The 27,795-nt window shown below is 49.2% G+C and overlaps 1 protein-coding gene across 1 annotated transcript; it reads right to left on the bottom strand.

The window, feature by feature from the left end:
- Positions 1–135: 135 nt before the first annotated feature.
- LOC101826995 (lipopolysaccharide binding protein) lies at positions 136–22,989 on the bottom strand. The gene is made up of 15 exons (XM_005082653.4): positions 22,805–22,989; positions 20,456–20,570; positions 19,392–19,520; positions 16,225–16,380; positions 15,597–15,660; positions 12,512–12,575; positions 10,853–10,944; positions 10,187–10,363; positions 8,344–8,403; positions 5,926–6,093; positions 5,053–5,120; positions 4,629–4,671; positions 3,504–3,567; positions 2,668–2,744; positions 136–500 (listed from the first exon to the last, which is right to left on the bottom strand). The coding sequence occupies exons 1-15, from the start codon at positions 22,926–22,928 to the stop codon at positions 456–458; spliced, it is 1,446 nt and encodes a 481-aa protein (XP_005082710.1). The 5' UTR covers positions 22,929–22,989; the 3' UTR covers positions 136–455.
- Between the last annotated feature and the right edge of the window lie 4,806 nt (positions 22,990–27,795).

The following is a 27,795-nucleotide window of genomic DNA, read 5'->3' as shown; positions in this document are numbered from 1 at the left end:
GACCAACAGGAAAGAGAGGGAGGCCAAGATATAGCCTTGGAGACCACAGTTGGAGCTGAGCATCTAGACCGGCCGAGACCAGATGGCAGGGGGGGGGGTTGTTAGGAGGAACAATAAAGAGGTTCAGCTGTAATATCATGTTGTTCTATAAATATTTATTGAAGACCTACTAAGTGCCAGCATTCTGCCAGATATGAAGATCAGGCGGTGAATTCAAAACCACAGTGCCTGCTCTTAAGGCTTTTCCAGGTCAGTCGGGGGAGAGGGCCCCTCCTGGAAGAGAGAGTCAAGTCCAGGTCAAAAGGGTAAAGAAGAGGACTTCAGGGGCAGGGTCCACTGGAGCCATGAACAGAAACAACTTTGTATTTCGGAACTCTCCAGAGATGTGCTGCACATCTGGAATTGCAAATGGCAGGTCCAGCTGTGGTCTCCGGGGTCCATTGCTCTTCTTGTCCTCAGACTCTTATGTACAGGACATTGGCACCCAAGTATAGGAAGTCCTAGGAGGAAACAGGAAAGAGACTCCTCTAAGCCAGGCATTGTGATGCACACTTGCAGTCCAGCCCTCGGGAGACTGAGGCAAGAGGATCATGAGTTCGAGGCCAGATCTTGTAAAGAGAGAGGGAGGGAGAGAAGGAGGGAAGACAGACAGACAGACAACAGACAGACAGAGAATATGAGTACTTGCTGTGAAGAACATAGCTCTGCTAGAAACCAGAGTCAGGTCAGTGTATAAATCTCCAGTTTCAGCTCTCCTCTGTAGCCTTTGCCAGCTCCCTTCTCCCAGATGGTACCCTATCTGTCACTTCCCAAGCTGTAGCTTCCTGGCAGGCCCTCATAAATGTCCTTTGTATCACCTAAATTTCCTCTCCTTGGCAAAGGACATGAATTCCTGAGCTCCTGTGCTTCTCTTTCTTTCTGTTCTTAAGTTTCCATCATCTGAAGGGTCTGTGTCATGTACTAACTCAAGATGATTCCACTATCACTTGCACAGTGGTTTTTGCCTTCCCCTTTTGTGAGGATCATGGGAAGAAATGCCCTCAAAAAGGAGATCTGGTCTACCATGATTTGAGAGGGAGAAAGATGTACCTTATATCACCCATCTCATATTTACATAATCTTTCAAATCCACAAAATAGGTTCTACTGGTAGCTGGACACCTTGGGGAATCCCATTCAGTCTCTTTGGACTATTTATCTAACCTTTTAAATCATATTAACATTTATTTGCCTGTCTGTTTATTTTGTGTGTGTGTGAGCACGCACACACACACACACACACACACACACACACACACACACACACACACACACCCTCATGGTGCATGTCTGGAAGTTAGAGAGCAACCTGTGGGAACAGATGGTAGTCAATTGTCTCCTTCTACAACGTGAATCCAACTCAGGCATCAGACTTGGGGGCAAGTGCCTTGACCCCTGACCCATCTCACCAGCCCCTGCTAAATAAACTTCTTTTTGAACTGTCTCTGTCTCTTGACTGAATTCAAACAGCTCAGAACTCAGAGACCCCTGTAACAATATGAGAGCTAATACTACCCATGTCTCAAACAAACAAACAAAAATTAAGAAAACCTTAGGGGAGAAACAAACAAACCCTAAACCCCCAGGATCCTGGAGACAGGCCTCCCCAATTCCAACCGTGCTTGTGAGTGGTAAATGGGACTTCAGAGAATTAAAAAAATGTGTATAGGCTATAACACTTGTTTAAAGTTCTAAGCTACATTTGGGGTGCAGCTCTTTCTCTTAAGAGTCAAGACAGAGACTGAGGCAGTGGCTCAGTGCTAGAGTGTTTCCTAGCATTCGTGAAACCCAGGACAGCAGACAATTAAGCAAAAGCCAAACTAGCCTAGGGAATCATATAACTTACCAGCAGCCTTTGGAACATGACCTGCTGGCAAGGCTGGGGTTCTCAAAATGAGCATTTTGGGGCCCCAGGTTGTGTTAAATACCTCCTGCCCAATAGTGACATCTGTATGTTTATTAATTGTGCTATGCATATAGAATTAATATGTTTATCATGTCTGGCACCTGAGAAGCGACTATAAGATTTATCACACATTAGCATGTTTATTGGAATTTGAGGTCAACTATGGCCATTTGGCTGCTAAAGACGGTGGTGGATCCCTGGGAAGAATTGAACTTGGCCCAGTTCCCACCCATCTAGATGACAGAAACTCAAGAACCTCAAAAGAAAGTGAAGCCCAGGAGATCTCGATTTTGTATCCTTTGTCAAGGAGAGAACGTTTAGGTGGCACTAAGGACACTCATGAGGCCGCCAGGAAGTTGCAGTGTGTGAATGCATCTGTGTGTGACTTTGTGTATGTGAGCCCACGTACCGAGTAGCCCAGAGGTACCTGATCCCCTGGAGCAGGAGGTACATTACAGATTGCTCTGAGCCATCCATTATGGGGGCTGGAAACAGTTTATGGTCCACAGAGGAGCAATACTTGCTCTCAACCACGGAGCCATCTCTCCTGTCCCCAGACTCCAACCTTGGCTTCCTGGGGACACTCCGGGGGACACTCTGTTCTCCGAGTCTTCTCAGCTGCAGGACTGAAGTGAGTCTACCCTCTGAGTAGTAGCTTTCAGACCTGGCAGACTGCTCAGCTCCGATGCCTCACATCCCCAGAGTCCCACTGAACCCACTGACCTTGTGGATCTGGAGATCAAGGTCGTGGAGCCGAATATTCCTTGGAAGAGGGAGGGGGAAGCCCTTGGCCAGCTCATCTGTGGATTGACAACACCATTGAAGAGATGTGTTGATAACGGCGATAGACAAATTTTTACCAAAGGCTCAGAGCTCTACATACACTTGATGCAGTGTGTTCCCACTCAATGATTGCCTAAGACTGTGAGGTGGGTGTTATCACTATTCCTATTTTATAGATATGGAAACTGAGGCACAGAATGGCCGGGTATCTTGTTCTAGGTTCCAAAGCAAGAAAACTGCAGATTTGAACCCAGAATGACTGGCAGGGCACCTAAGTCACCAGACATGGTCTGATGAAGGAAGTGGCAGGTATGAGGAGGCAGAAGGGTGTGATGACCAGTGGGCGGCTCTCTGGCCTCCACCATCTGCTTCTGAGGCAGCCTGCTGAAGCTGTGTGTCACGGAACGGCCTTGGGTCTTAAGTTGTTTTATTTGACTATGGAGTTGGGCAGTTGACTGGAAAATGCATATTCAAGGTGGTTGCCTTGTCCTACTGTGACCCAATCCTTGGTCTTTCACCTGTCACCTCAGGAAGTATGGGCATTTCCGGAAGTCTCTCCTTCCCCATTAGGAGCTTATTGGGCATCAAAGAACTGTCTCAATCCCAATCCCCCACAGGAGCCCTGGAAGAGGCTGCCTTTAGTATTCCATCCCACAGTGGTCATCAAACTCTGATGTGTGATTTCTCAGGATCACACAGCTGTCAGAAGACCCTGGCTTCCAATCCAGGGCAAAGACTCTCTCCCCAGACCTGGGAAGGCCTAGAGCCATTCTTACCATTGACTTCAGGGTAGAGTGTGTTGAGAAGGTAATAGTTAAGAAATGATTGAAACAGGTTCACCTGGGGGAGAAGAGAAGAGGTACACGGTGACCATGCAGCCATTTTGTGCCTTAAGAAACAATTAGGTGTAGTTTACCCCACCCCGGGTGGCAATGGTGGAGCTGACCACAAATCTTTGCTTCTTTAATCCTAGCACTTGGGAGGCAGAGGCAGGTGGATCTCTGTGAATTCCAGGCCAGTCTTGTCTACATAGCAAGCTCCTAGGACAGCCAAAGCTACATAGCGAGACTCTGTCTTGAAACAAAACAAAACCCACCTAGCTTAGGGATTTTTTTCTCTCCAGAGTCTCCAGGAGACTCTTGGGTTTGCTACCAATGGAAGCATCTGTCTGTGAATGAAGCCAAGTTGGGTGAAATTAGACCTGAGGCATGGGCAGAGGGTCTTGATGCACAGACCTGAGCACCTGAGTCCAGCTCTATGTGAAATGCCCACCTTATGGTTGGCATTATGTGTATGTTCATTCAGGTGTGCATGCATGTTTATATGGATAAGTATGTGTGTGTGTGTGTGTGTGTATGAGAGAGAGAGAGAGAGAGAGAGAGAGAGAGAGAGAGAGAGAGAGAAGTCAGTCTCAGATGTCATGCTTCAGGAGCCCTCAATCTTATTCTCTGAGCCAGGGCTCACTAAGTAGGCTGGCCAGTGGGCTTCATGGGTCCACCTGTTTCTCCCTAGCCCTGGGATTGCCATGCTTGGCTTTTACTTATACATTGGAGTTTTGAATTCAGGTCCTTATACATGGCAAGCATTTTGCCATCTGAGTCATCTCTCAAGCCTTGCCTTTTATTTTTAGTTATGTGACCCTATGAATCCTACCTCTTTGCTCAAGACAGCCTGAGATGGATTTCTTTTCATTGCAGTTAAAATAATCCTGACCAACAACCAATCTTGTATTGGGACATAATTATTCATTGACCCTGTATTGCATTCTTGAGAGGTTTGACAGAGGCCTGGGCAGAGATCTGCTCTTCTGTTCCCACTCCTATTCTAGGTGCCATGGCAACTGCTTCAAAAACATCAGCAATTAACTGGCATCTTAATCATGCCATAACTGAGGAACTCACGTTGAACATGCCGACTTTGGAGTCTATCAGCTTCACCTGTGCCCTGTAATAAAGCAGAGTCACGGGGTAGGTACCAAGCGGGGGAAGGCACAGGAGCCAGAGGGGCAGGGGAGACAGACACAGTGATGCTGGGAAGATGGGCGGGGCCTGGGGAAATGCCTTTAGCATCCCAGTAAGTCAATACAGCCGAGAGCTGAAATTCATAAACTAAGCAAAAGCAGTGTGAGTCATTCAGACATTTGAAATGTGTAAGGCAGTACCGAAAAAGAATGAAGCCAACCAGAGTAAGTTACACATATGTTTCCTTCCCAGATGGCAGACCCTCAACATTGACAGGGGAGTCACATCCCATCCCCACCCCAATTACAGAGTCCAGAAGGAGCCCACGCACAGCTTCCCCCCTGCTGTGATGCCCATCCCTTACTTCTCTGGGTGCAGCATCCCGGTGACCTTGCTGTTGTTGAAGGTCAATGAAGCAAACACATTAGTGACCTGGGAGAGGCAGTAGAAAGAGGCAAGCTTTAATGATGGTGGTTGTCATGCTAGGGACGAGGAGGGAACCAGCAGCCTCGGAAACTCGCCCACTGGACGGCAGCCTCCACAGCACTCAATGTGTCGACCAGTGAGGGACTGAACTTGGACATGAACAGCTTTACTTGAAATAACAGCAGTTAAACCTTTAACAGGGTACCAAGAGAAGACCTGGAATTTGCACCTAGTCAGCTCTTAGAGGTCGTGGCCGGGTACCCCTGGGCCCAGCTCAACTCTAGCAATGATAACGATGAACTCTATTTTATTTAAAAACAATTTGATATCATCAGTAACTCTGAAAGGCAGATACACCCTCTGAGAGGAACTACCCTCTAGGACTTTGATCTTGTTGAGTTTGAAGCCTGAAACAAGACAGCAAATTCAAATAGCTACACAAATGCCTGGGCAATAAACACCATGGAGAGAATTAACAGAGTGACACAAATTAAAAAAAATGCAAATGGTGAAACAGAGGAAGCAAGAAAGCCCTTTCTGGGGTTGTAATGCATGGGTTGAGACCTGAGGAGAGTGAGGGGAAAGCCCTCATGAAGAGGAACAACAGCCTTTGCAGCCGGGCGTTGGTGGTGCACGCCTTTAATCCCAGCACTCAGGAGGCAGAGGCAGGCGGATCTCTGTGAGTTCGAGGCCAGCCTGGTCTACTGAGCGAGTTCCAGGACAGCCTCCAAAACAATACAGAGAAACCCTGTCTTGAAAAAGCAAAAACAAAACAAAACAAAACAGCCTTTGCCAAGGCGCTGAGCCTTACCACACTCAGCCGGAAGACAGACTCCGGGGCGGAGCTGGGCAGAAGCACAAAGCCTTCAATCTCCATTTGAGGGGCCAAGGACAGATTTCCAGGACTGATATTCAGGAGTGGGGCAGAGACCACTGTCCCACGGAGCTCCATGTTCATGTCGGGGTACCTTCTGGTTATCTGGGGGTAGAATTTGGAGATCGTGTTGGAAGAAGGAAATAGGTCTGCAGAGACCAAAGGGAAATCATAAAGGGGACATTTTGGGTCCCCTTCTACTTTCCACAGAACGTGCTATACCCTGTGCCTTCTTAACAGTGGAGGGGCATCTGTCTGTGTAGACACCCTACCCCTACCCTCCTTGGCCAATAGAGAAAGAGGGACATCACAGCATCTGTGCTAGCTCTCAGAAACCGGACCTGACCAGATCTCATCATTGCAAGGGGGAATCAATATTTTATTGAATTATGATGGCCATGGAATTTAATCTGAGACAAGGCTGAGGAGGGAGAACAAACTCCCATGATCCTTTGGTTCTATAAAGGCAGATCCATCTGTTAACTGTCAGGAGAATTTAGGAGCTGGAGGGGGTGGGGCAGCTAGTCATCCAGGACACAGCAGGTGGCTGCTTTGCTGAGTGATTGTGGTGGTGACAAGAAGGTGGGGGAGTCAGGAGCCAAGGGGTGTTGGAGCCAGGGTGTGACCAAGGATGTCTCAGAACTAGCTGGAAAAACTCTGCAACTTTGAGAAGGGTCAGGGCCTGACAATGGAGGACTTGGACATTCAATTTCTTTCTTAAATTTGTTTTCAGATTTATTTATTCTGTTTTATGTCTATACGAGTGTTTTGCTTGCATGCATGTAGGTGCACCACATACATGCCTGATGCTCAGAGGTCAGAAGAGGGCATTGGATCCCCTGGAACTGGAGTTAGGGATGATTGTGAACCACCATGTGGGTGCTGGGAACTAAATATGATCTTCTAGAAGAGCAACAACTGCTCTCTGCTGAGCCATCTCTCTAAACTAAACTTCTAAATTCTCTTTCACCCTTTTAATCCCTTTCTGCACAGTACTTAGCCTTCTGCAAGGCATGGTTGGAAAAGTTGAGAGAGGAACCAGTGGGAATCTGGGGACCAATCTAAGCAAAGCAACATGCAAACAGGTCTGGTGTTGGCAGACCTACTGTGATGCTGGTGTCACCAAAGGCTGCAAACAACCCATGCCTTCACTCTATGGAGACTATACCTACACCAGGGCAGGTTGTCTCACTGTGACCAAAAAGGGGGAGGAAGCTGCTTAACTTCCTGTATGGAGGGTTTCCCACAGACAGGAAGGTCAGAGAATGTGGTTCATGCCTGTTTGTGCAAAAGAACCAGGGGGAACCCACACTGCCTCCTGCAGAGACTATAAAACAGGGGCTAGGGGAGGGGGACTGGAGAGAGGGCTCAGTGGTTAAGAGCATATTTGGTTCTTGCAGAGGACCTGTGTTCAATTCTCAGTACCTGCATGGGGCATCACAACCTCTGTGATCTGGCACCATCTTCTGGGATCTGACACTACTGGAAACCTGGGAGACTTTTCATGGGAAGTGGGAGCCAGGGGCCAGCAGGGGCCAGCAGGGGCCAGCAGGGGCCAGCAGGGGCCAGCAGGGGCCAGCAGGGGCTAGGAGTCCTTCCCTCCATCACCTTTTATATATCTGGAATGGTAAGATATGTGAACTTCTTTTCCATTCAGATAAATCTCAATACTGGGGGTAGTGGTGCACATCTGTAGTTCCAAGCTCTTGGCAAGTTCAAGGCCATCCTGGGCCACATATGAGATCCTGTATTATAAAACTGAGGGTTGGGGTATAACTCAGGAGTAGTGAGCTTTTGTAGAATATGTGTACCCCAGGTCCCATCCCAGCACCTCAAATGTTGTAAGAGCCCCTTAAAGCAAGCTGAGCATGCCTGGTTCCTGGTAACCCTCTCTGGTTAATTAGGTGCCCTTCTCAGCAACCCCTTGGGCCTCTTATTATTTTTATTTTTATTTTTTTTATATTTTATTTATTGTGTATACAGTCTTCTGCCTGCATGCCAGCGGAGGGCACCAGATCTCATTCAAGGTGGTTATGAGCCACCATGTGGTTGCTGGGAATTGAACTCAGGACCTCTGGAAGAAAACAGCCAGTGCTCTTAACCGCTGAGCCATCTCTCCAGCCCCCTTGGGCCTCTTAACAACAAAACCAAACCGGAAAACCAGAGGAAGCTTAGGCTCATGCTGCAAGGACTTCGAAGAGAGCCTTCAAGTCTACAGTCCCCAGACATTCCCTGGGGTCTCCTCACTAGCCTCTGGTTCTGGGTCAAGTGGAGAGGGGCACAGAGGTTCTAGAGAGAAGCTTTGGCAAGCTGGTGGGCTCAGGTCGCGCCCATGGAAGGTGGAAGGGGCTTTACCTGGGGTGTGAAGGGGCGGAAGGCCTTGGTGTTCAGCCGGATTTTGGAGTCAGGTGGTAACTGCAGGAAGAAGACATGGGAGCTTTAGGGTGCTCATTAGAGGAGAATCGTGGACATGAATGAGTCAGTCACTTCTCATTGCTGTAACAGAATGCTTGACCAAAGCGACTTGAAAAGGGGTCATTTTGGCTCACAGTTCCAGAATACAGCCCATCACGGCAGGAGCCTGAGGCAGCTGAACACCTTGCACCTACTGTCAGGAAGCAGAGATGGCCCTGTCTCAACTCACTCTCCTTTCCTTCAGCCTACAGAATGGTGCCGCCCATAGTGGGCGTGTCTTCCCACCTCAATTACCTCATCTGTATAATCCCTCACAGAGATGACAGGGATTTGTTTTTGTGTCCTTGGTGATTCTAGAGCCTGTCAAGTTGGCAAACTATGAACTATGGTGTGCGTGTGTGTGTGTGTGTGTGTGTGTGTGTGTGTGTGTGTGTGTGTGTGTGAAGGCTAGCTTCTCCCTATGGGTCCTGTTGCCTTGGCTATCGTGAGGCCTCTGTCTTACAGAGCACATGAACCTCCTGGGGATGGGGGTATAGCTGTGATCCTACAGGCATAATTCAGAGATCTCCCAGTTGAGACCTTACTGAAGCGCCAGCCTGTCAGTGTGACCTTGGGCCAGGCTTTCCCTCCTTACTTTCAGGAGCCCCTCATGTGGAGTACTCTGTGAAGCAGGTGGGAGAAACGAAAGGTCTGTGGTGGCGTGTGGAGAAACCCCTGCCAGGACAAAGTCCCCATCTGTCATCACATGGCCCTCCATCTTTGCCATGTGTCCCACCACTTTGACATTGTTCACAGACCTCAATTCTTAAGAGTTGCTACAGCCAACCCCTCTTTGAACCCTAAAAAACCTAAAATAACTGAGGGGGGTGTTATAAGGTGTGAAAGCCACTCTCATGTCTGCAAATCTCACTGGTAACAGTGACATCAAGGTGCATTTTAGGAGGATCTAGATCTGTTTCTTCCTGTCCAATTTAGGTACCCTTTTCACTTTGGCTGCAGGGAAGCTCACAAAAAGATTTGTGATTAAAAAAAAATTACAATTCTAGTGTCTTCATAACTGTCATTTACTTTTTTTTTGTTTTTTTGTTTTTTGTTTTTGTTTTTCGAGACAGGGTTTCTCTGTGGCTTTGGAGGCTGTCCTGGAACTCACTTTGTAGACCAGGCTGGCCTCGAACTCACAGAGATCTGCCTGCCTCTGCCTCCCAAGTGCTGGGATTAAAGGCGTGCGCCACCAATGCCCGGCAACTGTCATTTACTTTTTATTCGGTCCTTATTTTCTTTCTCTGTAATGTGATTTTGCCTCACCCATTAAATTATTATCCCTTTTTTTTTATTCGAGACAGGGTTTCTCTGTAGCTATGGAGCCTGTTCTGGAACTCACTCTGTAGACCAGGCTTGCCTTGAACTCACAGAGATCCGCCTGCTTCTGCCTCCTGAGGGTTGGGATTAAAGGCATGGACGATCACTGTCCAGCCCACTAAATTATTTTTCATAGGCCTGCAGGAGTTATCATGATAAGAGAAAATACGAGTTAGAGTAGGCCTAGACTGGAAGGTCAAACAGAGACACCTAAACAAGTCTTTGGTAGTTATGAGGGAGAAAGAACTTTGGCCTTGAGTTTCCTGGTGGCCCATGAAGTAAAGAGAAATTATGTTAATATATTTTGCTGGTCTTGATATTTGCTTAGCTAGAACTCATTCTTTTTCTGGTGTAAGTACAACAGAATGGAAGGAAGGATGAGGCATGCTGTCCCTGGGGAGCACAGCAAAGCCCATATTCTCACCATGTCATCTGTAATGGAGAAGTTCAGGTACCCAGCCTGGTGATAAACCCGGCTGGCTATGTTGAAGGCGTGATTTGAGATGGCAAAGTAGACCATTTGTTTACTATCTTCAGGTAGGTTCATCACTGGAGTTGGGGAGGCAGGCGGGGTGCGATGATTCCTATTAAAAATTTCACCCTGGAGAGGAAGGGGGACAGCTGGATAGTTTGAAGTCTATCCCATGGCTAGCCATTGAGTTCAGGGGTTACCTATGATGACTGATTGGTGAAGGGCATTGACTGGAAACATCGTCCTGAACTGCCCCTCTAATGATGAAATCCTTTGGGCAAGCTTGTGTCACTTAAGGCACAAGGGCTCTAGAAGCTTTGCTTTATGGAAACAGCAGGGTGTGTGCTAGCCAGCCCCTCTGCCCCATCAAGTTCTGATGCCCTCCCCCATCAGGGTGGGCAAGGTGCTGGAGGAGTGGGGGAGGGAGTTTTGAGGCTGAGGGTGGTATAGAGATACTTTTGTGTGACTCCCACTTCTGGGAATACTACCCACCACTCCATAACTCTGGGCCCTGGGCAGAGCAAGAACCCCTAAAAATGAGGACAGACCTGAAATTAGGGAACAGAGTGGGTTGACTGTCCTGTGTCCCATGGCTAACTCCCAGTTTTGCACCCTCACCTTAAACATCACATCTAGCATATGGGCCATTGCACGGGGCGCCTCCACCAAACTGTAGTCAATGCCCAGGACATGGTCAATCTCCGCTGTGACTGTAAGTTAGAGGAGGGACAGAGTGAGGGACAGAGGTAGGGCCAGGTGTGGCCTGCAGCAAGTAAAGAGGGGTGAGCCCTAACTGCTTCTCTAAATACCCTCCACCTGGGGGCTGGAGAGACGGCTCAGTGGCTAAGAGTGCATCTTGGTCTACCAGAGGACCAGAGTTCAATTTCCAGCACCCAGGTCAGAAAGCTCACAACCACCTGTGACTCCAGCTCCAGGAGGATCTGATGCCTCTAGCCTTCCAGGACATCTGAACTCATGTGGGCATACCCACAAATACACGTAATGTAGCATAATCAAAATAGATCTCATAAAAGACCCCACCTACCCATTCCATCCATCCCAGCTTCCAGGCCATGCCTTTCTAACAAAGGGGCATGGCAGAATGTTTCCAGTCCCATGGCGGAGAAGCTGTGGTGAGGGTATGAGGTTCAGCTAAGGCCTAAGCAGTTTACACACACACAGTTGGGTGGTCACAGCCAGCCAGAGGGACACAACACACACACACACACACACACACACACACACACACACACACACACACACACACACCGTTCTTGCTAAGCAAAAGGACCAAGAAATCCAGGTATCCCTCAAGGGCCTTGGGGGAATACCCCTTCCACATCCCTGGTTGAGCGACTGTTCCATGTCCCATGCATGGTCAGATGTGCCAGTGGCAGCCTCAGCCTCAGTTGAAGGGGTGTTAGCAAGTGCCATCCAGGGGCCTGGAAGCCTCATCATAGAATGCATAGACCCTTTATCAAGTGCAAACTTCCCATATGCTTCCTGGAACTTGGACTCCAAACATAGCTGCTCCTCAGATACAAGAAGCAAATGCAAGGCACTCCCTGTTGCCTTGTGGCCATTGCAAAAAGTAGCAAAACTAAACATCTGTGGTATTTTGAATAAGAATGACCCCTATAGGATTATATATATTTGAATACTTAGTCACCAGGGAATGAAAGGATTAGAAGGATTAGGAGATGTGGTCATTTTGGAGGAAGTGTGCCACTAGGGGTGGGCTTTGAAGTTTCAAAAACCTATGTCAGGCCCAGGCTCTCTCTCTCCTCTCTCTCTTCTCTTCTCTTCTCTTCTCTTCTCTTCTCTTCTCTCTCTCTCTCTCTCTCTCTCTCTCTCTCTCTCTCTCTCTCTCTCTCTCTCTCTCTCTCTCTCTCTCTCTCTCTCTCTCTCTCTCTCTCTCTCTCTCTCTCTCTCTCTCTCTCTCTCTCTCTCTCTCTCTCTCTCTCCCCCCCCCTCTCTCACATTCTCTATGCCTATGGGTCAGGGTCAGGATGTAGCTCTCAGCTACTCCAGCACCTGCCTGCATGCTCCCTGCCATGTAGATAATGGACTAAACTTCTGAAACTGTAAGCAAGCCCCAATTAAATGCTTTCTTTGTAAGAGGGGCCTAGATCAAGGCTACCTCTTGGCAGAAATGCTGAGGAGAAAAGAAGATTTTACATCGCTTCTTTCTACTCTCTGACTATTTGATAGGGTCCAAGTATAGGCTCATGAAAAATGAAGAGAAATAGAGTCCCTAGGGGCATGTGGGTGTCCTACCTGGCAGAGTTTGGAGATAAGGCTGCAGGTCGGATGTCACGGACTCCTGGATCAGCTCACAAACCTGAGAGAAGCAGGAAAAGGAAGGCTGGTGAGTCCACCCCTGTGCAAGCCCATGGTGACGTTTGCTCTGTGGTCATATACTTGCAAATATCCGTAAATTCTGAGCATGTACCAGGTGCTACCAAAGCAGAAGTGATTAAAAAACAAAAAAAAATATCATGTCAGTCCTGACATGGACTCCAGCAGGGTCTGAGCGAGCTGTTCAGAGCTGACCCCAAGGCTGCATGTCTGCAAATGGAAATGCATTGGTGGGACATGGTGTGTGAAACTCCATCATAACAGGTTTCTTAGGTGAAGCCTTGGCAGCAGGAGCTCAGATCCGAACAGCTGACCCCTGTCTAAGTAGGCATAGAGGTCCTGCAGTCAGCCCTACTGGCTATCACTAGGCGGTTGGAGGCTCTGACCACCCCTGCTCCCTGGGTACCCATAGGAAACCCAGTGGTCGTGCCTATGAACCACTTATACACAATTTATCACCACCAGTAGAGCTGTGAGCTTCTTAAGAGCAGGAAATATATGTTTCCAAACCTGTTTGCTGTCCTGGATGCTGTAATCACTTGAGTTATTTATTATATAAGCCCACAAAATATGACCAAGAAGAAATGTTTTCAAGAAAGCCAGAGATAAATACTCTGAAAGGCGAGGTGCTAACCATGTGGTTCCCTCTGGATAGCAGAGAAGCCTGGAGGAGGAAAGGATTCTAAAAATAGAGATGGGGGCTATCCAGTGTGTAAAGAAGCTGTGACCAATCCCAACATCCTGGGTTTGATACCTAGGACCCACAGAGTGGAAGGGGATCACATCTCCCACAGACTGTCACCTGGCTTTTATATGAGCACCATGGCACACGTGCCCCTCCCATAAATAATAAGTAAATAAATAAGAGTTAGCGTGGGGATGGTCTGCAAGTGCATTTTTCATTTGCATCTGGTTGAAGAAGTGGAGTTTGCAGTAAACTGATTCCACAGGCGAGAAAGACCAAGTGCTGTGTCTGCCAGGAGCCCGTCTCAAAGAACAGCTTCCTGTGTCAGTTCACATTTACTGACACCTGGGTCCATGCGTATGCATTTTCCTTGTTATGTGTGCGCAGGAGAGTGGAAACTTGAACTAGCATTTCTTTGCTTTCTTCTATGGGTGTTTTATGTTGTGTGCATGTGTGCACATATGAAGGTGCACTTACCGGTGCATGCAGATAAAGCCAGAGGTTGACTTTGGGTGTCTTCCCCCCCCCACACACAGACTCCTCCTTAGGTTTTGAACCTTGGCTGATCTTTCTCTGGACCTGGAGCTCACTATTCAGCTAGACTGGATGGTCAGCAAAGCCCCTGGGACCTGCCTGGCTGTGACCCCATAGCACTTGGTTACAGATACACCACACTACTGGCTTTCACACGGGGCTGGACATGTGAACTCCAGGCCCTGAGGCTTGCACAATAAGCGCTTTCCCTACTGAGCCATCTCTGCCCTCTTCCCTCCATTTTGACAGATTCTTGTTATGTACCCCAGGCTGGCCTCAAACTTGAGATCCTCCTGCCTCAGTATCTGAGCTCTGAGATTGCAGGTGTGTGCCACCGTGCCCCATTAAAAAGTGCTTTTTGATTTGTGAGTTAATGCTGACTGCAGTTTACCCATGTGTGCAGTGAAAGAGAGAGACTGTGCAGTCACAGGTGGCTTCTCAGAAAAGGACAGACATGTCCAATGCACACGTAAGGACACGTGGTTCTAGAGGGCTGTCGGTCAGGTGGTAGGCAGTGGGGAAGGCCGTGAGGGCTGGGGAGGCAAGGGTAATAACCCATCCTTTCTTTACAGCTGGGAGAGAATGTCATCTGTGGGGTGCCATGGAGCCAATGGAAGGGGTGATAGCCTGGGAGGTGTGGGGTGCAGCTTCGGAGCCCAGAGAGGCTGTCAGCCTATGTAGGGTTGTCCCTTCCCTGGAAAGACACCAAATCCTGAGCCTGGGTACCCTATTCTTTCAGAGACCCAAATGCTTGTGGAGGGGGAAACATGGGGTCTTCCATCCCAGATGCCCAGTAGGGTCTTTTGGAAGCATGGAAGCATGGTGGCCAAGGGTGCTACAAGGAGGAGGAAGCCCCCCACCCCGGGTTTAAATCCTGATCAACATCCACTGGCCCTGTGACCTCTGCATCTCTGGGTTCCGGCTGCTTCCTCACAGAACCCAAGGCCAACCACTTCCTAGGTGTTTGGGGGTGCAGGGTAACAAGGTAGCATGTCTCCCATAGTATGTCTTCTTAGCCCCTCTGGTTCAAAAAGTGCACTCTACCCTGAGCAGGGAAGATGGAGCCCTGAGCAGAGATGAGAGCTTGCAGGAAAGACGTCTGAAAACTCACAGAGAGCAGGGGCCACGCTAGATCTTCAACTCTCCGAGACACTCAGCTCTTCTAAGGCCTTGGGCATAGGGGCCCCAGTGCTAGGAAGACCCCCATTCCGGTTGGTTTACTACGCCCCTCTCAGCCTCCCCAGTCTCTCTTTCAAAGCCAGAGGTCTATCCCAGTTTGGTATTGATATTTATAACCCCAGGAAGATCTTGGGCTTGAGGCTAGCCTGGGTTATAATAGTAAGACCCTGTCTCAAAACATTAAAAAATATTGGGCCAAGATTATGCAAGAACACCTCAGCTCATTATTCCTTGCCAAAGCACAGGATCGCAAAACAGCAGCTGTTCTTTATAGACAAGAATAGTATATTCTTCACTAATTAATTGAGCAAAACAATAATTATAGCACTGTATTTTGTGATAATTATTGCAATGTACATTACATTGCTATAAGATATGTTGCTAATTATTATTAGAAGCAGCAGCAGGACATGTAAGTAACTTTGGTAATATGTCATGGGTTCAAGGCTGGGAAGTTTATCAAATTCAGCTTGATCACAGGACCACAGTGTGTGCGTGCATGTGTGTGTGTGTGTGTGCACGCGCACGTGTGTTACAGGCCCTCACAGCCTGTCCAATGGCAGCAGCCTGTGGGAAGATCCACCCAGCCCCCTTGGCCTTTCTTACCTTGTTCTCTAATACTTTTCGGAGCTTGGACTCGATCTGGTTGTGGAAGAGATTCAGTAGCCACCTGGGCAGGGGACACAGTACACAGTCAACTGTCTGCTACTGGGTACAGGGACAGTGGGGATGGAGAAAGCCACCTGGAGACAGAGAGATGGCTCAGTGGCTAAGAGCACATACTGCTCCTGCAGAGGACCCAAGTTAGAGTCTCAGCACCCACACCAGGTGGCTCACAATCAGTGTCCCAGAGCCCTGCCATAGCCAGTATGGCTGGCTCCAGCCTCCTGTCATATCTGATAAGATCAGGGGATTTGGGGTTGGAACTAGAATCTGATTTTCTAGCCTGGGGAACAAAGACTGGGAGGCAAAAACTTGACCATGGACTTGAACTTTGGCCAAAGCCACATGTTCCTCCACTACACAAAGTTTCCTCCCCTGACAAGGTCCCCTAAGCCTGTTGACTTATGGAAATGGCACCTCAGCACTCCTGCCTATGTCTGTACCTGTCTGTCCCAACAGGGTCCTCAAGGAATGGTCTCTAATGTCTATGGGGCTCTAGGCATTCCACCCAGATATGAACACTTATCCGAGCCCACCAGGACCATACCCAGGGGTCCCCTTGGTGACTCACCTTGTATTTCCTGATATGTCCACGTCCAAATCACAGATACGGCTGCTGCACCTGGAGGCGGTGACTGTGGGCCGCCCCGAGGGATCGCTGCCCAGGAGGAGATCCACTGAGATGGTGATACTCTTGACATCCAGGTCAAAGGAGCCCCGAAATTTCCTGGTGGCCAGAGGAGCAATTATTCATTGTGGCTAGGATCTGCTGCCATTGGTGCAGAAACAGGAACCTGGATTCTTATTCAAAACAAGTAGACACCAGCAAAGATTTATGAGTTAATCACAAATAAAAGATCTAGCACAATGCCTGGGGCCGAACAAAACCCCGTGGTATACACAGTGAAAAGAATCAGCTTCTTAGACAGTGGGGGGTGAGGGAGTGGTGGGGTGGTAAGGGGGTGGGCTAGTAGTAAGGGAGGTGGGGAGGGTTGCTTCCTTAACATATGAGCAGACACAGGGTGGGGGAGGCTTATTCCTTAATCCTCACAATAAACAAAGTAATAAGGAAGGGAGAAAACAATGAAAAGAAACCCAAGTTCTACACAGCGCTAAGCATAGGAAAAGTTATGGAAAATGAACCTACAACAATGCCAGTTTCCACCCACAAAGCTGGAAGACTTTGGAAGATGAGGGTAAATCGACACTGCAGGTGCAGTGGCCCACAGAGGACACTGGGAGCACTTTCTGGAACAACCCAGCACAGTTGTCCGAGTTGCAGAATACCTGATGCCCAACTCTTTCTCCCTGATGTGAAGCATCATGGGTAGCAGAAAATAAAACACAAACAAAACCAACCCACGGAGAAATACCTTCAGGAAACAGCCTGAGGGGGCCTGCAGAGACTACAGTGGTTACGCATGTCTACCGCTCTTGCAGAGGACCCAGAGGCTGTCAAGGATCTGCCAGTCCAGATCCAGTGTGATGGGAGATACCTATGGCCACCACAGGTGAGTGTGTACCCGATTATTCACCTACCCCCATACACATCATTCAAAATAAAACCAACCTTAAAAAAATTGAATGTGCTTTGGACATTCGTGTTCTATGCAGCCTTTGAAAACAAGGTAAAATATGGTTTACCCGTGAGATGGATTCTGTTCAAGGAATAAAATGTCATCGTGCATAGTGATGTGGACGAACTTTCAAACCTAAGTGACAGAAGCAGATGTGTGGTGTGGTATGATCAAGTTCATAGCGAAGGGAAGTGGGGAGTAGCTCTGTTTCATGTAAATGGACATTTCTATGGGGTGACACAAACGTTTGGGAACTGGGTGGAGGCCATGATTACATAGCCCTGTGAGCCACAGTCGTATAAATGTCAAGTGATCAGTATTATACTCTGTGAGTTTCATTTAAATAAAAAAGTTTCTCGAAGTGGTGGCGGTGCACGCCTTCCGTCCAAACACTCGGGAGGCAGAGGCAGGCAGAGCTCTGAGTGAGAGGCCAGCCTGGTCTACAGACCCGGTTCCAGGATAGCCAGGGCTATACAGAGAGACCCTGTCTCGAAAAAAGCCAAAACAAACAAAAGTTAAATAAAAAAGCAATTTTGAGGAAAAAAAACAGGGCGGAGCTTCATGTGTACATGGAGAAACACGGCTAAAGGCTGACGGGAGACCAAAGCTGGAGGAGGCGGTGTGGCCCAGTGCCCTGGCGGGAGTGGCGAATGCCACAGGTGCCAGGCACGCAGTCACAGGCACAGAATGGGAGATGCACATGCCACACCTAGTGATCACACTGAAGTGACAGAGAAGGCGGAAAGAGTAACTTTTAAGATTTATTTTTACTTATTTGTCTGTGTGTGCATCTTCGTGTGTTTGGGCATCGGGTCCCCTGGAGCTGGAGGTACAGGTGGTGGGAAGCTACCTGACGTGAAACTAGGAACGGAACCCGGGTCCTCTGCAGGGGCAGCAAGTGCTCTTAACTGCTGAGCTCTCCCCAACCCCCAAATAAGTGTAATAATGGACATTGTTGCTTCAGCATATAAACTCAGTGGCCTGGCCTGCCCCCGCTACACCAAATCTGTAAATCTGGCCATTTAACACTTCTGGTGGGCCTCTGTTCATACCGGACGCTTTGCAAAAACACATGGTGGGAAGCTGCCACACAGGACACTGGTCCTGGGCTGAATTGTGTCCCCAAACGCACAGGTTAAAGCCCCATCCCAGCGCCCCTTGGTGGTGACACCATACTGAGCCGGACAGGACAAGGAGGGTGGGCCCTCTTAGGACAGTGGTTCTCAACCTTCCTAATGCTGTGGCCCTTTAATACAGTCCTTCATGTTGTGGTGACGACCAACTGTAAACTGTTTTTGTTGCTACTTCATAACTGTGATTCTGCTACCGTTAGGAATCCTAATGTAAATATCTGTGTTTTCCAATGGTCTTAGGCGACTCCCCAGAAAGGGTCATTGATCCCCAAAGGGTCGAGACCCACAGGTTGGGAACCAGTGTCACAGGACGTTAGGATGTAAGAAAGGGGAACCAGTGCTGTCAGGAGCCCACATGGGAATCTGACAAGCACACGCCACCTGCAAGCCGAGGAGAGGGGACAGGAGGTGGGGTGCGGGGGAGGTGTGGGGGGCAGGCCTGCTGCCCTCTTGACCTTGACCTTCTGACCTCTAGAGCCTTTAAATCACCCATGTGTGTTTTGTGGAGCTGCCACATCCAGGGGCTGGAGGGCTGCTGGCCCCGAGGAGTCCTTGATGCAGGGCAGAGGAGGGACGGACGGGTGAGCCAGTTGAGCTGGGGACCCTTTGGGCACCTCTCTCACAGCCTCCAGCATCCTGTTCCATGAGCTCCAACTGTCTCTAAGCTTACTCTTCCCAATCTGTGCCTTCCTCTGAGGAGGGGACATTTGAAAGGCCACAAGGACAGCCCTAGTCCTGGCTTTGGGGTCTAGATCTGTGGGAAGCAAACCAGGAACAGGCTGTGTGGTCTTATTTAGTTCACTTGGAGCCCTCAGGGGAAGCAGGCCTGCATGTGGAATCGAGGGGGAGGAGAGAGAGAGAGAGAGAGAGAGAGAGAGAGAGAGAGAGAGAGAGAGAGAGAGAGAGAGAGAGAGAGACTGTGGTGGTCCACACAGTGGTCTGGGTTACGCCTGTCAGCTCATCATGTGATCTTTCTGACCACCCAGGAAGAAGGACTAAAGGCCAGGGGCAGATGGGACTTAACTTACACGAAGGACTTGCTTGCCTTCCATTTGCCTCGGACCCAGATGGAAGAGTCAGAGATGGCGAGACTCAGGCCTTGGCCTGGGAGCGGCTTCAGGGAGGAGCCACGCAGCTCACATCTCTGGACCTCCAGGCTGCAGGGAGATAGGAGGGAGGCGTCAGGCTGGTGCCCAGACACAGCTGACCCAGGAAACCACACTTCCTCCTAACAGCCCTGCCTGGCACAGCGTTGGGCATGCTTTAGACAACCCTCCTGAGGTCACAACCCCCTGCATCAGGCTGGTGCCGCTTTGTCCCCTTCTCACAATAGGGGTGACTACACTCTGAGGAAGGGGTTCAGTGGCTTTTAGGCACATAGTGACCAGTGACAGTATCCTGGGGTGGACAGATACGTTAGGTCAGAGGGCAGATCCTTCCTCCAATCCTGCCCTCCTCATGGCCAGGAAGGGGCCATAATTAAGAAAGCCTGAGATAGCCCTCCAAGCAGACTGGAAGAGACCAGGGCTGTCCATGGGAAGCAATAGGTTGATTCCTTTTGAGGTGGAGGTGTTGGGGAAGCTTGGTACACAGTAAGTGTTTAATAAACGTGCACTAACAAAAAGAATTAAAAAAAAGGAGCACTAAGCAAAGAGGGCACCATAGGCTGCAGGCCTGATTGCCCTCTTTCTGCTGGCCATCCTTCATGCCTCTTTAAAAAATGAGCCACTTAAATCTAGTAAGGCCTTAAAGACTGAGCTTGGGTGCCCCCTCTTCTGGGAAACCTTCCCTGACTGCCTCACCCACAAAAGGCAGCGTTAGTAGTCAGGACTGACTTCATTTTAAGTTCTAAGCCTATCTTCCCTACTTGAAGTGGCTGGATCCTGAATTAGCCTTCTAAGGGAGAGAGGGGAGCAGCAGCCCATTGTACAGATGAGGAAACCGAGACTCTGGCCACACCCTTAGGAGGCATTAACACTGCTATGCTGAATGCGGGGACCCAGCTCCCTCCAAGAAACCTCCTCTGAACCCCCACTGCCTGCCCCAAGAAGCTGCCAGAACCATGCCTAGACTCTACCCCCTCCCCAGTCACCTATGAAACTCGTAATGCCCACGGCCTAGGTGCTTGATCTTGAAGTCCCCGGTGAAGTCAGGCAGTGTGATCTTCTGCAGCTCTCTCTGCAGAACCAACAGCCCCTCCTTGGCCGCTGCAGACAAGGAAAAGCTGGCGTCAACCTGGCCATCTTGCCTCCCCTTCTGTGCTCTAAATTCTTCAGTGGCTCCCACCTTCCCTGGCAAGAGAGGCTGCTGTCCTTGCTGACAGTAATCACAGCACAGACTGCCCAGCTCATCAGCACCAGGTAGCATGGAGTCAGGAGAGTGCCTACATGCCATGTAATTGATAGGCTTGTGCCCATTTTACAGAAAGGAATAGAGAGACCTTTACAAACTGCATGACCAGAAAAGGACCTGCTTGGGGTGTGGGAGAATCCTGGCCATTCTAACAGAACGGCTTTAACAAGTCCCCAGGCTTAACCTTCTCTGTCCCTCAAACAATGACAACAATGGCACCCTCCTCATGGGCATGGTGGAGCCTGGCCTGTCACACCGGTGGCAGCCTAGACGGAACAGGTGCTCTATAAATGCCCAGAACAGCAAGGGGGGGGGGTCAGCATTAATAAAAGAACCAAAGCACTCAGCCTTAGAGTACCGGGCTCACACATGGCACCTGCCTCAGAGCACTGGGCTCACACACGGCACTTGTGCCCAGGGAAGGGCAGAAGACCAGAGCACCTGACTTGGGGTTTCCAAATGAATGCAGTTAGTTATCACTGAAAGGCTCAGGCACTATGCTGGCCTGCCCTGTTACCTGGCAGAATGCACTCAGGCAGCACTCTGGTCAGCCCAGGGGTCCATGAGTACAGTCTGCACGCAGGTGCAAAGGACCCCTTTAAAAGACAGACCCCGCCCACTTACTGCTCTTCACTCTTACTCTTCACCCTCTAACTCTTCTTCTCTCTCCTGCTCTGCTCTTACCCCGCCTCTCGCTCTCCCGCCGCTGTATAAACTATGGTAAATGTACTCTCCATGGCTCGTGCTCCATCGCGCCGGGGCCGGTTCCATCTCGCGCCTTTTCTAATTTTAACTTAAGCAAAAGAACAACCAAATCCAGGAGATTCTGTGGGACTTCTCAGGGGGTTAATGGTCCTACTGTGTCTCTGACAGGAACAGAACCCAGGCATTTGCCCCCAGCTGGGCTGTACACACAGGTCTCTAGAGGCTTCCCTTTCGCCTCTTGTAATGTGACCTCTTCATTAGGGCGCATACAGCAGGAACCCTCTGATGGACTGTCACCCTTTGTCCCTGGCTAGCTCTTACTGCCTTTTCTACTTTGCCTCCTCCTGGAAGCCCTCTCTGACTTTACCCTGTGTTTATATAGCTTATCTTAGGTCCCAGTATCTCTACCCAGCTGAGGGATGTTATGACCTCCAGAAGACAACGCAGGGGAAGCTCTCCAGATGTGACATGTGTGGCCTGTACAAGCACCCCGGCTCCCTCACCCTTTGGACACAATAGTTCTGTGGCATTATCTCAGCATCTTGTCAAATATTTCCCCAGCTTTTAAAGTGGGGTCAAGCCTGGTGATGCTGAACTTTAAGCCAGGCTACGTTGGGAGACTGAGGCAGGAAAATTGCAGCATGTTCAAGTCCCGCCTGACCTATAGAGTGAGTTCAAAGCCAGACTGGGTTACTTAGTGAGTTGCTATTCAAAATTCAAAAATGAAAAAGAGAAGGTGTAGCCATGCCCCTAGCTCAGTGGGTCGAGTACCTGCCTAGCCTGTGAGAGGCCCTGGGTTCGGTCCCTAGTACTGCAATAAATAAATGAAAAAAAGCCAGGAGTAACAAGAGTATAGGCACCTGAGGAGGACTCATTTTGAAGGTACCACTCAGTACCTTTTAAAGTTTGATAAGCCACACGACCACCTCTAATGTCCCAGTGTGGCACACCCCATCCCCCAGCCAGCCTCCCTGAGTCCCTCCCTGTCTCTAACTGCCTCGAGCCATGACTTGTGGGTTTTAGGTCATGCTGCAAACTCCCCCAAGATTCTTCCTGAAGGACCGGTCCCAGACTCCCCAGACCAGGGCTGTTTACCAAGCTCTCTGCTGTCTGCCTTCTAGTCACGGCTCATCTGCCACTGCTACCTGTCTTTCTCTCAGTTTCCTCTTGCTTCAGGTACAGAAACCCAAACCATCCTGGTGCAGAAGTCAGATACCACAAGTCGTGTGCTGAGGTCACACATCTGGGGAGCGATCTGGCCAGAATCGCAGCTATTGCCACAAGACCCAAGTAGCAGGCTCCCTACCAGGGATGCACCGTTCTCCATGTCCTGGCCGCGCCTGGTGTTGGGTCTCCTAGGCCAGCCTGCAGTGCGGCTTCTTACCGTACTCCAGGCCCTTGTCGGTGATCCTGGCCACAAGGGCGGGGTTGGCACCTCCAGTCCCCGGCGTGGACAGGAGCAGCAGCCCCAGCAGTGTCGAGAGCAGAGGCCCAGTCCCAGCCTCCATTCTGGACCCTGTGTGGGCGAGTGGAGACTGTGTCAATGTGGGCTGGCTCTGGTGTCCTTAAGTAGCCAAAGCCCAGGGTTGGGGGCGGTTCTTGAGGGAGGGCGGGCTCCTGCAAGCGGGAAAAGGAGGCCCTGTGGACTGGAACCTGCTTGCGACACCACTGGGGTCATCGCTGTTACCAGTGCTCAGGTTAGGAGGGTTGGCCTGGCCCCAAAGGGTAAGCCCCGCCCCCACAGGAACCCCACGGGCATTGGAGGTCCTGCCTTGCCTTGGCCCATCTCTTAACCTCTCTGCTAGGAAGGCCAGAGTCACAGACAGGAAATGGAGGCTCACTCAGGGTCACAGCCCAGCCCATGAAAACTGAAGGAATAATAGGTGTGGCTCTGTCTGGACTCTGCTTTTTTTCAACTCTGTTTGTTTAAATAGTCACTTCTCCCAGCCTTGCTGTGGCATAATTGTCTGGATAGCAGCTTGGCAAATCTTCAAACGTTAGTTTCCAGCACCAAGCCAAGCCAAACACCACCCAAAAGCTCTCAAAACAGCTTTGGGCTCCATGACCCCAGCAATCATCCTTCTGGAACTTGCTGTGCATAATTCAGTCATTGTGCAAATGTGTCAGCTGCTGCACTGTGTGACCCAGGCAGAGGAGTGAGCCCCAGCTAAAGTATCAGGGAAGGGGGACTGGGCATGCGGATTTTAACGCGGGGCCCTTTAAAGCGAGGTTGTAACGGCACCACCCCTCTAAGAGCTGGACCTGGAAGCGTCATCCTTACTTTCCTTCTTTTACACTTGTAAGGATCATATGTCCTCCCTGCTTCCAGGCATTCTAGAAACTTCTTCTGTTTGTTTCTTTGATTTTGGAGATGGGGGAGCGGGTCTCCCTGTGTAACCCAGGTTGGTCTTGAACTCTTGATCCTCGTCAAGCCCTTTCCACTTCCTTAGTGCCAGAGTTTGAAATTCCAAGAAGTTGCAGTTTATGATACAGATGTTAACTGCTAGACACTCAGATTTGCAAACTAGAGGGCATTGGGGACCCTCACACGACACCAGAGCAAGCAGTGCCTGCCTTCTGTAGTCTTTCGTCCTGAATATAAGCTGACCTGAACTGCCTGGAGGGCTAACAGAAAAGCTCTAAGTGTGTAAGAGAAAGGAGGAGGGCTATGGTTCCGTGGTACAGTACTAACCCAGCATACACAAAACCATGTGCATAAGAGGGCATAGGTACATAGGCCAAGGCTGCAATGTTCCACAGCCAGAGAATATAGGAAAATAAGAAAGAGTCACATCCAGGTGCAGTGGAATATTATTTTAGCTGGGCAAAGATTGTTACATTTGTTTATGCTGTGGAATATACTTTAACTGTGTAAAGGTGCGTTACTGCATTTGTTTAGCAGTAAGGATGTGCGTTTAACTATATAAAGATGTGTTGTATTTGTTTCACCTTGCCTGCCTAAGACACCTGATTGATCTAATAAAGAGCTGAATGACCATTAGCTAGGCAGAGAAAGGGTAGATGGTGCTGATAGGCAGAGAGAATAAATAGGAGGAGGGAAGGGGTAGGGGAGAGGAGGGGAGGGGGAGGGGAAGGTCAATGAGAGAGGGGGGACACGCCCAGGGCAAGAAGCCAGGCAGCTACCAGCCAGTCAGACATGAGAAGCAGTGAAAGTAAGATACACAGAAGGAAAGAAAAGTAAGAAGTCCCGAGGCAAAGGTAGATCAAGAGAAACAGGCCAATTTAAGTTAAAGGAGCTAGCCAGACACGAGTCTAAGCTGGACTGAGCATTTCTAAGTATTAAGAAGTCTCTATGTCATGATTTGGGAGCTGGTTGGTGGCTCGAGAGAAAAAGCCTGGTACATCCAGGGCCATGGGGACCCCGAGAAGCAGGTTGCTTTCCTGCCCACAGCTCAGTCTTTTCTGTCCCTATGCAACCTCTTTGTGCTCCTGAGCTCTGCAACTCAGAGCCTTGAGGGTGAGAGCTCCCTGCACCGTCCAGGTTGCTGAGCCTTGAATAAACTGGATTTCCACCAGCTCTCATCTCCCAAGGACCGGCTTCTAGGAGGGGAGTAGCGTGCCTCTGGGTCTGGTTTGGTGACGGAGCTGCAGAAATAAATGGGAAGTGTCATTTCCAATGACATTGTATTAAGGTTCTATAGCTTACAATAATCAAGATCAAAACTGTCAAGAAGTTATGAAGGTTGTCTCTTAGTTGGATAGGATTGTGGGTATTTGGGGCTCAAGATGTAACTCCGTGGTAGAGTACTCACCCAGCACACACATGACATTGAACGTTGTATTTTACTGGGTACTGGGATGTGGTCCTGGAGATATATATTTGCAGTAAGTAAAGATAATAAAGTTTCACGGCAGGAAACAAAATTTTCATTAAGGATGGTCCTGTGATTTTGGCTTTCACCCCACTATCCCCAATATTTATAAACTTTGTTCCACCCTTGTCTCCAGGAAAGTTCCCTGTGTCCCTGGAGTCCCAGAGTCCTTTGCACCTTCCCCAGCAAGGTATTAACTACATTATGCTTTGTGGTAACTGTGGTCACTTAGAAACATGATTGAAGACCCTCTGGTGTTCTTCATCAAAAGGTGGAGAGGCTGGAGAGATGGCTCAGCGAATAAGAGCACTGACTGCTCTTCCAGAAGGACCTGGGTTTGATTCCCAGCAAACACATGGTAGCTCACAACTATCTGTAACTCTAATCCCAAGAGATTCAATGCCCTCTTCCGGCCTCCTCAGGCACTGCACACACGTGTGCACAAGACATATATACAGGAAAAAACAACCATACACATAATGAAAAAAAAAAGCCCTTAAAGGTGGAGACTGAATGTGAAGGGAATATTGGTATGACCACTATGATTCACATGAGGAACTGAAGGCATTGGAGTTAAGATGCACACTCTACCCAGGACTGTCTGCTCCATGTACTATGTTGTCACTGTCATGAGGGCAGCCCCCACCTCCACCTTGTGTGGGGCCTTTATCTCTGGGCCTGGCCCCCAGCCTGGTTCTTTCCAGATGATTTATGTCTTCCACCCTGTGGCTAAGGATTGATGGGGATTAGAAGACAGTGGTGTTTATTGAGGGTCTGTATATACCAGACCCTTGTTGCTCAAGCCTTCACTCCTGGAAATTTCCTAGCAAGAACAGGTTCTTTTACATAAAAAGCAAAAGTCATCCAGGATGACTGCTTGACCCACTGGGGAGCTGCTGCAGTGGGGAGCATTATTTAATTAAATCAAAATAACTTCTTGGCATTATATTTTACTGTATTGGTTTGCCATCATGGAGATGAACTGCCTGATATAAACATGGGATGATTTAGAGATGTCATTCCATCGTGACCTGGAGGACGTGGTGGAACAGAGCAGCTGACATCATGGCAGACAGGAAGCAGAGAAAGATTATAGGATGTGGTAATATATTATTTATTGTTGGGCCCCAGCCCCATGGGGTCTCTGTGAGTTGCTGGTCAGCCTACAAGTGCAACTTGTTTTCCAGTCCAAGTGCTTTCTGTTTTCTAGTCCTGGCTTACTGCCCTGGCCTTGACCCTCTGACATCAACATCCAGCAGGAGAAAAACAACGATCTCTTCTACCTGGGGTTTTTTCCACTGTGCTGTAAACTTGTATAAAAAGCTCCTCCCTCCTACAAGGGAGAGACCTCTTAGCACTTGCAATGAAGACAGACACACACACACACACTCTCTCCTGGCAATAAAGGCAGCACATGCATTCTCTTAGTACAAACAGCTGGATGTCTGGTCTCTCTTTTCCTGATACCCTGGACTTGGTTGTGGCGCTGGCGCGGCAATTTATGATTTATTAAAGCTTGCCTGAGGATTCAGAAAGTATGTCAGCCTCAAGCTATAGAGATCAGGCAGTGGTGATACACACCTTTAGAAAAAACAGCAAGGTTCTTTTAAGAGGCTCTGCTAACAATTGAAAGGTGTGTATGTACAGCTAGAAGTGGCAGTGACCACATCTCCAAGCCGGCAGCTTTTGCTGGATGTCAGCATAGACTGAGGCAGTGAGCTGGAGGCAAACTTACAGCCGCCATCTTGGAAAAACTGCAGTTTAAACAGCCATGGTTTTTAGCAGATAAGACACGTGGCCAGAAAAACATAAAGATTTACACTAAAGGCTACACAGAGAAACCCTGTCTTGAAAAGCCCAATACCAAAAATCAAATAAATAAAGTGTTGAATTGTGTCTATGTGTCTGTCTGTCTGTGGGCACGGGCACGTGCGTGCAGGTGCCCACAGAGGTCAGAAGAGGGCATTAGATCACTCTGAGCTATAGTTACTGCAAGTTGTGGACCCGATGTGAACTGAACTCTGGTCCTCTGCAAGATCAGCCAGCTTTCTCGGTGGCTGGGCCATCTCTGCAACCGGGACTGTGTCGTTCTTGTGTTCAAAACACCACTAAGGGCTTCCCTTAGCTTTAGAGACCAAAGCAGCCTCATCTCACATTATGCCTTCCTTACTTTCTTCCTCTGAGCCTTCCTGGCTGCTCTCTGGTGCTAAGTGGGGTCCTCCACTAGCCATCACCAAATAGAAGCAGGTGCACCTTCCTGGTGGACAAATTAGAGGCAGAACTTTTGTTTCCTGAGTCTGGTACCTTTTTTACAGTGTGTGACCTAGGCAACCGAACACAGAACTCCTACCTTCTACATGTCGGCGCCCTGCCCCGTCCCCCCTGCCCCCCAGACATCTTTGACATCTGGAAGGACCAGAAGGTGCATGGGCTCTGAGGAGGGCAGGAGTCTAGGAATCCCAGCTTTGCTACTAGTGGGGCTTGTGACTGGCAGTGAGCCAATTGGAAAGACATGAGTGAGTCCCAGAATGAGGGAGGTGCA

The sequence above is a fragment of the Mesocricetus auratus genome, unplaced genomic scaffold (assembly GCF_017639785.1).
Source record: "Mesocricetus auratus isolate SY011 unplaced genomic scaffold, BCM_Maur_2.0 Super-Scaffold_100028, whole genome shotgun sequence".
NCBI classification, from domain to species: domain Eukaryota; kingdom Metazoa; phylum Chordata; class Mammalia; order Rodentia; family Cricetidae; genus Mesocricetus; species Mesocricetus auratus.
The sequence above is the reverse complement of the archived record's forward strand: the minus strand, read 5'-3'. Positions and strand labels throughout refer to the sequence as shown.